This window comes from Salmo salar, chromosome ssa22 (genome assembly GCF_905237065.1).
Source record: "Salmo salar chromosome ssa22, Ssal_v3.1, whole genome shotgun sequence".
In the NCBI taxonomy this organism is placed as follows: domain Eukaryota; kingdom Metazoa; phylum Chordata; class Actinopteri; order Salmoniformes; family Salmonidae; genus Salmo; species Salmo salar.
In genome coordinates this window covers 51244489-51256708 of record NC_059463.1, presented here as the reverse complement: position 1 = coordinate 51256708, position 12220 = coordinate 51244489, and the positions used below count along the sequence as shown (strand labels likewise).

The 12220-nt window shown below is 42.5% G+C and overlaps 1 protein-coding gene across 1 annotated transcript; it reads left to right on the top strand.

Moving 5' to 3' along the window:
- The first annotated feature begins 8338 nt into the window (after positions 1–8338).
- Positions 8339–12004, top strand: snrpb (small nuclear ribonucleoprotein polypeptides B and B1). The gene is made up of 7 exons (NM_001141050.1): positions 8339–8450; positions 9253–9404; positions 9800–9911; positions 10209–10361; positions 10831–10960; positions 11208–11333; positions 11706–12004. The coding sequence occupies exons 1-7, from the start codon at positions 8448–8450 to the stop codon at positions 11741–11743; spliced, it is 714 nt and encodes a 237-aa protein (NP_001134522.1). The 5' UTR covers positions 8339–8447; the 3' UTR covers positions 11744–12004.
- Positions 12005–12220: the final 216 nt, after the last annotated feature.

Below are 12220 nucleotides of genomic sequence, written 5' to 3'. Positions count from 1 at the left end.
CATAGGACAAGCAAAACGTAGCATACAGACAGAGCAACAAGACAAAATCCATAAAAGCAACAAAGTGTTTCCACACCTCACAAGCTACAGACAACAGACAACATGGAAAGCGACAATACACAGCTAGGGATTATGTTCACAAATCTGATTGACCTTTAGCCATGTCTTCATGTTTTTTGTGAAAGTGTGATAGGTGGTGCAGTTATGTGTGTCTGATGGCAGTATATTCCAGACATGGGAAGCTCTCACAGAGAAAGCGGATTTACTAAAGGTGCTTTTCCTTAAGGGAACTATACAGTCACCTTTCATGGCAGACCTTGTGGATCTGCTGCCTTATGTTTGGGTTTTCTGTTTAACAAAAATACTGAGTGGAGGGGGAGCCAGGCCATTTAAGATCTTGAATACAAGACATGCGTCGGTGTATTGCACACAATTTTCCCAACTCAGGAGCGCATGCTTTCTGAGGATGTAACAGTGATGATGGCTATTGGGCTTCCTTTCAAGCACTTTGAGAGCCTGTTTGTAGACAGACTGAATAGGTTTTAATGTTGTACAGCAAGCTTGGGCCCAACTAGTCAAGCAGTATGTTAAGTGGGGAAGTATCATAGATTTGAAGTACAGTTTTGCTACCTCTGTAGTCAAACAATTTCATATAAATTGGAAATTAGCTAGGTTGAATTTGGTTATTTGAATGACCTTTTTAATATGCTTTTTTAAAAGAGAGGTTGGAATCAAGTATGATGCCAAGGTACTTAAAATCAGATACCACCTGGAGCTTCTCCCCTGACACATAGACATCTGGCTCAGGAGCATCTGTTGCACTCTTTGTGAAGAACATGCAAACAGTTTTTTTCACATTGAGACGCAAACACGAGTCACTGAGCCACTTTGTAACCTGGACCATTACAGTAGTGAGTTCTTGTGCAGCTTGTTGTTTGCTCTTTGCATGCACATTTATCACTGTGTCATGTGCATACATTTGAACTTCAGACCCAGTACAGACAGAATGCAGATCATTAATGTACAGGCTGAACAGGAAGGGCCCCAGTATTGACCCTTGGGGCAGGCCCACATCATAGCTGAGTGGGCGACAGCTCATTGCTCACTCTGACACACTGAGTTCTGCCTTCAAGGTATGATTTCATCCATCTCAAGGCATCGGGGGAAAAGTTGAACTTTGACAATTTTGTGATGAGAATCTCAAAAGGTATTTTCCCAGTTGGAGCTCATTTTTTTCAGAGTTCCCAGTTGTCTTGAACTCACTGAAATTGGAAAATTCCCAGTTCTGAGTTTCCAGTTGTTTTGAACGTGGCAGAAGTTATGCTGGATTGACAGCATGGCCTATGTATTCAACCTTTTCTGGCCCATGGTGTTGAATGTGAATGTTTATCCATTTAAGCTTGGTAAAGAGACACTTAAACCCAGAATTGGACCACACACCCTCGCCACTGAATAGCAAGCTAGTGATTGCTTTGCAACGCTTGCAGTTAGCCAATGATTCCTTCCAAACTACTCATTGTTGAATTTGCGATTTCTTATTTGTTGTGTAATGTTTATGTCCAATGGCTGATGAGCACTGATACGTTTTATCTATAATATATCTTCATATGACAAGGATTGAAAAGGATTTGCCAGTAGATTGTTGACTTGATTCAAGATGACTGCTTGTCTAGCTTGCTAGCTAAGATTTTGAAAGTATGATGTTGACATGATTAGTCCAATCAAAGCTACAGTAGATATGTGATTTGACGTAATTTTATCTGTGGCAAATGCCCTTAGCCTTCTTGGATGGGCACTTCTAATATAAATCTATGGCAGCACCTAAAGGGCTTGAATTTTCAAGCTCTCCCCGTAGATTTTGCTGTGACGTAGTGTCCACATGAGTGACAGAACACTAAGCCAATCACAGCGTAATTAGAGAACATTACCAACCCCTACGCTCTGTATTTTCCGCTGCCTGCCCCACCACCACAGAAAGCACTGAACTAGGCTGAAACACCTGTATTTTGGAGCTGCTTCACTCAAGAAAACAAAAAAGAGACCATGTTTGTATATGCGGCTTTATTACCATATATATATATATTTTTACATTGTTTGCGAAGTGATATGTGACATATTAATCCTAAAATAACATGCATAATAGGCAACATATTTTGTATTATTTGGCCCAACCTGCCCTGAACAACAGGTCACCACTGGAAAGCATGATCTGTCTGTTACAGTCTGTAGCCTTTTTCTTCCTCAAAAATATTGTAATTAATTCACCAGAATATGTTACATCTTCATCCCATAAGTATTGAAGGTAGTGCGATGTTACAGCTATCTTTAGATATAGCCAGTACCACCACTGAGGTATGTAATTACAAAAAATATATAAACACAGCATGTAAAGTGTTGGTCCCATGTGTCATGAGCTGAAATAAAACATCCCAGAAATGTTCCATGCACACAAAAAGTTTATTTCTCTACAATTATGTCTACACATTTATTTACATGCCTGTTAGTGAACATTTCTCCTTTGCCAAGATAATACATCCACCTGACAGGTGTTGTCACGGTTGTTGTAAGAGACGGACCAAGGCGCAGCGTGTGTTGAGGTCCACATATTTATTTAACGTGAAACTTCTTCAACAAAACTAACAAGCGACAAAACGTGACTGCGTGGTGCAACAAGCACCAAATAAAACAATATCCCACAAACACAAGTGGGAGAAATGGCTACCTAAATATGATCCCCAATTAGAGGCAACAATTACCTGGTAATTGCCTCAAATTGGGAACCATACAAAACACCAACATAGAAATATTGAACTAGAACACCCCCTAGTCACGCCCTGACCTACTACACCATAGAGAACCAAGGGCTCTCTATGGTCAGGGCGTGACAGGTGTGGCATATCAAGAAGGGAAGTGTGCTCTTCACGGATGAGTCCCGGTTTCAACTGTACCGGGCAGATGGCATATGGTGTCGTGTGACATATGGTGTCATGTGTGTGAGCAGTTTGCTGAAGTCAAAGTTATGAACAGTGCCCCATGGTGGCGGTGGGGTTATAGTATGGGCAGGCATAAGCTACTGACAATGAACACAATTGCATTTTATCAATGGCAATTTGAATGCACAGAGATACGAGATCCTGAGGCCCATTGTCGTGTCATTTATCCACTGCCATCACCTCATGTTTCAGCTTGGTAATGCAAGGCCCATGTCGCAATTATCTGTACACAATTCCTGGAAGCTGAACATTTCCCAGCAGGACCGGCAGCAGGAATAACTCAGCAAGGGGGCATTAGAAATGACTAAGGGGGCACAACCATTTTCACTTGCTGATAACACAGGATGGATAATAATCGATAGTACAATTACACACAATGTATTTGCAGCCACACACGGCTGTCTTGCCGCAAGAATACAGGCTACTGCACCACTTTGCAAACATGGACAATTCATAACCAACTTGAGCAATTGCAAGTTATGACAACGCTAGATGCACAATACTCATCAATGCAATGCAAAACAGTTGCTAATTACCGTAATAACCCATGCCAATACAATTAATTTCCAATAGCGGAAAGCAAACAATAATGTACAATGCACTACCAGGATTTATCAGTACAATGCAGCTTGGACGCAGCTACCAAGCTGTCTTCCCACGAGAGTGCCGTACTACGCTGCATATGATAACAGAGAAATTAGTATTCCATGGCAACTAGTTGTTTATGGCAACACTATAGCTACATCGTTACTCAGCTATTGGCCAAGGTCTGCCCACCCTTATCAATGTAATGCAAAGCACCTCTTCTACCATATAAAACAACATTAAAAACAATCTGATTATATTATAAACCAAACATTTCCAATCCAATCACAGAAATCAAGCAGAAAACTTGGCAACAACTCCAATAAAGAAAATCACTTCTACGCCTATTTCTGACATTTGCCACGCATTTCCAAAAGCTAGAAAATAACTAAATAATACAAGCCCAGCCAGGATGCCTGTTCGTACCAAGATTCAAAAGAATTGCAGCCGCCTTGATGCTGTGTTGAACCTCCTCAAAAGTCTCGTTCCACTCCCCACAGAATTTGCTTCTAAAATCCCTCTCAAATGCTAGTTGAATCAGCTGCACTTTCCTCCTGTGCAACATGCTCCGTCTGTGCTCACTGAATACGTTTTTCAATGTTGAAAGAGTTCTCGCAAGTTGCCATGGATGCTGCAAATGTTAATCCCAGCTTCAATGCCAGTCATTACAGTAAGCATTGCTGTTAGAGGCCCGGAGTATCGATCCAAAATGCTCTGCGTAGTCCATTTTTCTTCTCCAGATCAGGTGATTTCAGTCTGTAGAAACTGGCGTGACAGTAAACTCAGCTTCCACAAAATCTCCTGAGATTAAGTCCAGCAGTGGTTTCACCTTTTTCACATCCATAAATGTTTCATTCTCTGGGTGCAAGGCACACAGGGCCTCAACAAGTTGACTGTTTTGTTCGTTAAATCTTGCTGACATTTCTCCCAGTACAGCATCCAGAGTGCTGAAAAACAGTCTTTTGGACTCCCTCTCATTTATTTCTTCTTGCTGGCCCATTGTTGTTTCGACCACATATTCTTTCAGATTACTACTCACTACTCTTTGCCGTTTGCTTGGAGCGGAGGTGTCCGTGTATTTCTCCCATAACTCATCAAACTCACTTTCACGTCGTAGTTTTTTCACGCAATTGTGGGCACTGCGGACGACTCGGATGCCAGTGAACAGATCAGTTGATCAGCCTGAAGTAACTTGTTGGGGGGGGGTCTAGCAGGCTGAGTACTTTGTGGTCCATGAAGGCAATGAATCTGAAGCTCGGTTTGTAAACAGCGTTCAATAGGCCCACAGCCTCAAGTCGCACCTCGGTACCATAGGTGCGGGTACTCTCGATTTCTCTGAGCAGGTGGATGATGCTGTCCAGAGATTTTATAATGACACTCACTGTGGCCAGTTTCTCTCCTGAATATTGCACAGACACAATTGGTTTCCTGAGAAACTTGTAAAGGGAAATATACACATAAAAAAAGTCATCCAATGCACCCTCAGAGGACATAGCGTGCACTATGACTAAATACAGCTGGTGATTAAAGCAATGCACATACGGCACTTCCCGATTCAGTTTGTCCTGCACCACCTTTCATAACATTGACTAAGAATCTTCTCGGTGCTAAGGCCAACATTTGTTAGCTCTGACAAGACCAAGTTAGTCAGTGATAAAGCATCACATGCTTTACTCGTTGCCATTGACACTAGCCGCTCACAAACACGGTTGTTTTCGCCCACATAACGAGTACAATTGAAATGTTCTCGCACCCGGTTGGGTCTTCCGTCCCATCCACTTTAACTGTGTACCATGAATCACCTACTTCCTTCACAATTTCCTCTGTGACTACCTCACTCATGAGCCCAATTATTTTGTTCTGGATGTCATGAGATGTGTATGTGGCATTGCAGGGAATTGTGCTTAAGGCACTAGCAAGTTCCTTGTCTTTCCTGAGCGTATAATCTAACATCACCAGGAATAGTCCACCGCCCCCTTCCCCTCTTGCGTCCATCGCATCCAAAGTTACACTGTTTCTTGGTATTGATGTCTTCACTGTTGTTCTACAATGTGGAAGGTAGTGGAAGTGGAGAAGAACCCTTGAATGGGTAGGTGTCCAAACTTTTGACTGGTACTGTGTGTGTATGTGAGAAACCAGTACGGAGCAGTACGGAGAAAAACATGTATGAAATGTATGCATTCACTACTGTAAGTCGCTCTGGATAAGAGTGTCTGCTAAATGACTAAAATGAAAATGTAGGAAGCTCGTTGACAGCAAGAAATTCCACAATCGAAGATAAATACATACGATATCTTGCAAGCTGTGCAGAATTCACAAGTTTTGAAATCACCGCTCCCTGTGCATTCCTTGCTTGTTTTTCTGTCCAAAGTACCATGCATTTCAAATGTTATTTGCTTGATGCGTGCCTCGACGACCCTGGCCTTGGTGATTAGCATCGGCTCAGTGGCCTTGTGGTTCTCCCCCTCCCCGCCACTTTGATCTGATGCTGCCGTTGTGCCCTGGCGAAGCCACTTTCTAATATCCATCATGCTATCAGCTACCTACCTAACTGTTAACCTTAGCTAAATTACATCCAGCTGCTCTGTGAAACTTTTTTTTCTTCGTAGTATGTAACTTTGAAAGTAAACCTAAACGGTCAAATTTACCTCGCCCTTCTCTGTGAAAGCCAATCAACTGGTAAATGTGTATGACGTACGTATGATGCGTGCAAGGGAGTTGCATGAATGAAGCATACACAACAAATTGGTTGGGCATGACGGTGGGGGCAGATTGTGATACAAAACTGAAGGGGCACAATATTCCAACTAAGGGAGCATTGCCCCCTCGTGGTGCCGGGCCTGCTCACCAGACATGTCACCCATTGAGCAGGTTTGGGATTCTCTGGATCGAAGTGTATGACAGCATTTCCTTTGTGCGCCAAATGATGTTGACAGGTCATTGATCAACATTCAAGACACGCAACTTGTTGGTTCTCAAGCACAGTTTAGATGTTTTTGAAACAAGAATTTTGTGCAATGGCATAGACCTATGTTAGTGACTAGATCGAATAAGCAAAGGTATAAATATAAAATGCAAATGTTAGGCTATATGTAGCCAATTACAATATGTATGAAAAAAATATGTTTCCCATTCAGTGGGAACCCACACACCAAACCTTCTTCTATAAGGTTTAACAGCGGTTGGCATCCAATTTGTTGCATTACAGCCACCTACTAGACTGGAGTACAACTCCCTTATACTTTACTTGAAAAATAAAAATGTACTAAATAAATACCCTACCATCTAACACTATACTATATTATATAAAATAACATTAACACCCCCCTACTCTACTAATGAAATTTATTTATTCCTAATTCATGCCATCACCCTGAAAGGATGGGACATCACCACTTAACACATCCTGTAACTCTTCTGCTGTCAAGTCTCACACACCCAAATACCTCTGCAACTGCTACCACAACCTCCATTTTCTGAGACTTCCGTTCCATCCCTGCAGTACAATTGATAACCATTGCTATAAATGCTAAAAATCCAATCTTACTCTAACTTATTTAACTTTTTGGCCTATCCCTCTGTACTGGTATATCTCTACTACTCTCACCACTCCTCCCCCTTATCACTCCTTTCATTGGTTCCCTTTTCTTGAGAACGAAACAATTCACTTTTCTTGCCCCCATTCGTTTTACTTCGAGTGCATTCTTCCTCTGCCCAACAGAAACACAAACAATTATCACTAGACCACTTCTAGTTACCCTCAACGATTCCACATGACCCAACTAACCCACCAAACCTTTCTCACTGAACTAGCTCACCCCGGCCTGTGTAGATTGACAGTTTGCTGGTCCAATCAGATGGCTGAGTGTGCGTCTCCCAAGCCAATCAGTTTTTTTATTTTCCTTTTAGAAAAGGGCATTAATGTCCCTGGCTGAGACTCTGTGCCACAAAATGAGTGACAAAACCTGGCCAGACAATAACCGGTAATCAGTCTCAAGTCAAAGTCGAGTCCTGAGTGTTGAGGCTCCAAGTCAAGTTATTTTACTTTCTATCAAATGAAGTCTCAAGTCATAAAATGTGTCAAAGTCATGTGACTCGAGTCCACACTGGCGAAAATGCACTTGTACGGAAGTGGCATGCAGGGAGTCCCAACGGAAACTACGCTTGCGCAAAAAATATATTTTGTGTTTCACTTTCTATGTTCCCGTAAGAACCCATTCTGAGCGTACATTATATTATTATCATACATGTGTACCATTATCTGTTTTAAATATGTTAAATATATATAATTGAGTTATGAAACAAAAATATAAATGATACGTCATTTTGACTTTTGTGCTATCCAGATCCTTGGGATGTTCCTACTCTTACCCTAGCCCCTAACCTTAACTATAAGCCTTACCTAACCTGTACCCTATCCTTCACCCTTACCTTAACCATTTTAAATCCACGATAGCAAGGTCCGTTATTTTGAGTGACTGAATAAATGACACACGGTGGTTTTAACGGGGACACACTTTTCACGTAACTTCGATTGCAACTACGAACGGAGGTGATTTTCGTAGCAGGTGAATGAGAGCATTTTCGCAAACCCTAAACCTTTTCCTTAATTTAACTTAATTATCCTAACCTGTTATGCACATTCTCCTAACACGCTACTAAGAAGTTACTTCCGGTCATAGCTTGTATCGAAGTGGCGTGTAAAGAGCGCTTCTCGCTTTTAACGGGTTCACACGAGTGCATCGTCACTTCCTGTAACTCGCGGATAAAGACGGACCTGGCAGCACCTAGTTTGGGAGCTTCGCGGGTCAATTTTTTGAGTTTGCTTGGCGTGATCCGAGTTACATCGGAGCCATCAGAACTGCAACCATGGTAAGGCTTTTATTCTTGACTCAATTGAAGTATGATTTACGTATTTTATGATATATTTTAGTTTTTTTTATTCAGTGGAAACTTTATTTTCTGTCCGGGTGACGAACGTCAGTACAACGTAGGCGTGTAGGCCTTTGTTTCACTCTTAGCTTATAAGACTACAATGGCTAGCTACATTCGCCATTTGAAACAAATTGCATACGTTTATGATACTGTTGTAATGTGCTTTTTCATACAATAGTTTTGACCAGCACGTCCATGCAAAACTAAACCCTGGCCGTAGTTGATCATGACCAGAACTTGTTTAGGTAGCATAGCTAGCTAACGCTAGTTGGTTGGCTGCATGCTCATGCCTGGCTTCATTCATTCACGTTAGGCTCCAAGCCCGTCAACGTTATCATGATTGTATGTTGCCATCGAAATGTCCACCTGACAATTTACCACTTTGTCGTGGCGAAAGTGCCGCTTGTCTGTCTGCTAGTCCAGTTTTTTTTTTTTTGGTAGGTAGCATTACTTGACTAATATATTCAATCTACAACCTACCTAGTTTTCTAGTTGCTACAATCAAGGTTCCTCCTTTTTGTTCTTGAGGTCTGGTCATGATCTGAGTTAAGAATGTATTAATTTCCATGCCAGCAATGATGGCCGATAGTCAGTGGGTAACTTGGTTCAATTTGGGTTGATCTGTCAGTGATGCTCATTTGAGCTGAACCTGATGCTGTAAATAATTGAAGCATGATTACTGAGGTTTGTCAATTCTTAGTATAGTGTTGCAAGAATTGATTTATGCCTAATTTTACAGACTGTTGGAAAGAGTAGTAAGATGCTGCAACACATCGACTTCAGGATGCGGTGCATCCTGCAGGACGGTCGTATCTTCATCGGGACTTTCAAAGCCTTTGACAAACACATGAACCTCATCTTGTGTGACTGTGACGAGTTCAGGAAGATAAAGTAAGTAATGTTTTTTTGTTAAGAACAATCAGTAATTGCTTTTGGATCTCTATCATTACATTTGCCGCTATCAAACAGGGCAGGTTTAGAAAGGTTGACAGTGGTTCTGTTGCAGTGATTGACCATTATAGCTGAACCTGATGTTGAAACAAATTACTTTAGCAGGATTACTCTGAGCCCAGAAGCATTCACTGAATGGGGGGGTAGCCTAATGGTTAAAGGTGAGCCATCAACTAGATGGTTGCCAGTTCTAATCCTGGGTCTGACTGCAAAAATGTCGAAGTGAGCTGGCAAATGGATGGTTGCTTATCAGATCCTTCATGCTATTGTATTCCAGACAAGGAAATAGAAGGTACAAATCTTTTTTGCTCTAACCCCTACTCTCCCCTTGACAGGCCCAAGAATTCCAAACAGCCTGAGCGTGAAGAGAAGAGGGTACTAGGCCTGGTGCTGCTCAGAGGAGAGAATCTGGTCTCCATGACAGTGGAAGGACCCCCTCCCAAAGATGTAAGCCGTTCCTCACCACCTGTAGGGTTTCTGTAGTGTAAATGCTCAGTGTCTGTCATAATGAAGGCATTTTATCACAGTGGGGTTTCCTACTCGATGGGTGGCTTAATTGGATCAATGTGGGAGGTTTACCAGTTAGTTTGTTCTGTGGCAGTGATGATCATTTTAGCTGAACCTGATGCTGAAACCAATTGAAGCAGGATTACTCTGAGCCCAGAGCCGTTTAATCATTTGAGATTTAACTGTACTTAGAAATTCATAGGGGTGTTATCTGACCTAGTGTCCCCCCCCCCTCAGACTGGCATTGCCCGTGTGCCCCTGGCTGGTGTGGCAGGAGGCCCAGGAGTTGGCAGGGCTGCTGGCAGAGGCGTCCCTGCCGGAGCACCCATGCCCCAGGCACCCGCAGGCCTCGCTGGGCCGGTCAGGGGAGTAGGAGGCCCCTCGCAACAGGTAAGCTTAAGGTCTCGGGTCACAAGTTCCCTCTTATCCCATCTGCATCTTACTGAGAACTAAAGATAGGTAATGGTGCTATGGTGGACGATTACTGGGGATTAGCTTGCAGATTTCTCTTGGGTGGGTACTATTTTTTTGCTTAAGTCCAAACAATATTTTTGTATGTTTTCAGGATGGAACAATGCTAGGCAAATTGAAAATTCCATAAACACTATATTTAGCAGTATAGATCTTGTTTGACAAAAGTCATGGTAAAGTGCGTAGACTTGATAATGTGCTTTAAAACAGCACGGTCTTCTCTCTGCTGCGTCTGAGATTTTACTGTAGAGATTTGTATAATTGCATGAGTTTGATTACACAAGTTCAGTATTAATCGATCTCTGGAGATTTTGATGTCTGAGTTGGGGCCTTGGAACTACGCTATTTGGTTTGACCACAGTGTTAAATGCGGTACCCCCTTCCCAAGGTAATGACCCCACAGGGCAGGGGAACGGTCGCTGCAGCAGCAGCTGGTGCCACCCTTGCTGGTGCCCCCACACAGTACCCACCAGGCAGAGGAGGACCCCCTCCCATGGGTCGTGGTGCACCCCCTCCAGGTAAGGACTGAATCACAATGGCTGCCTAGCTTCATTCGCAGTGGAAAGTAGACTTTTGTTCTGTTGCAGTGATGATTGATAATTAGAGCTGAACTTGATGCTGAAACATTACATCAGCAGGATTACTCTGAGCCCAGAACCTTCACTCAACTTCGCATGATCAACATTTGTATTTAGGAAGTGGGTATTTGTGCTTACATTAATTTATTGACTGGGATTAACATAATCTATGCTTTGCCCACTATAGGTATGATGGGTCCTCCCCCCGGCATGAGGCCTCCCATGGGTCCTCCAATGGGAATGCTCCCTGGCCGTGGAGGTCCAATGGGCATGCCCCCTCCCGGCATGAGGCCACCACACCCAGGCATGAGAGGTGAGGGTGACTATCTTTCAGGATTCTGAGTAAAATTTGTTTGGCTGTGTTTACACAGGCAGCTGAAATCGGATATTTTTCTTAATTATTGGCAAAAGGTCTGTTTGGTCAAAACACCAATTAGTGGCAAAAGATCAGATTTGTGCTGTCTGTGTACACTCAGCCTTTGAGACATCAGTTCTGTTGCGGTGATGATTTTCATTTGAGCTGAACCTGATGCTGATGAAGCTCATTGAAGCAGGATTACTCTGAGCCCAGATGCATGAACTCAGGTTGAGTTTTGTCTTTGGAGACTTGATGTTAAAATGAGTTAATGCTTCATTATTCAAGCCATGGCACTTTTACTATTAATCCTGAATATTCTCTTTCCAGGCCCACTACCCCCAGGAATGCGTCCCTCCAGACCTTGAGTCTCCCTACTGGACTGATGATTTGAGTGTAATCCCTTCAAAATCCTGTTCTTTAGGCTCCTGTATAGTTTGAATTTTGTAACTTTGTTTTGATTTTTTTTAAATAAAGTGTCATGGACGATTTGTTTTAAAATGTTGGCCTCTGACTTGCTATGCAGATTAAAGTGAGTATTGATGCCGTGTTTGGCTGAAGCGTGTACGCGGTGAGGGTGATTTGTTGAACAGACAATATGGTGGTCTTAATAAATTGTCTTAAGAGCTTGTCCTTGCATTTATCAATCCACCATGCTCTCAATGATTCATTTGGCACTGATGCTATGATGGCCAAGGATCCATTTTATTTTTTGTATTGATGGGTCAGACTATTGGGCCAGTTTCCTGACTCTAATCCACCAAGTGCCATGATGGCCTGCTGTTCACGGGGATTGCATTATTGTGTCATTTTAAACGTCTATTGTCTGACAGATCTTTCCACAA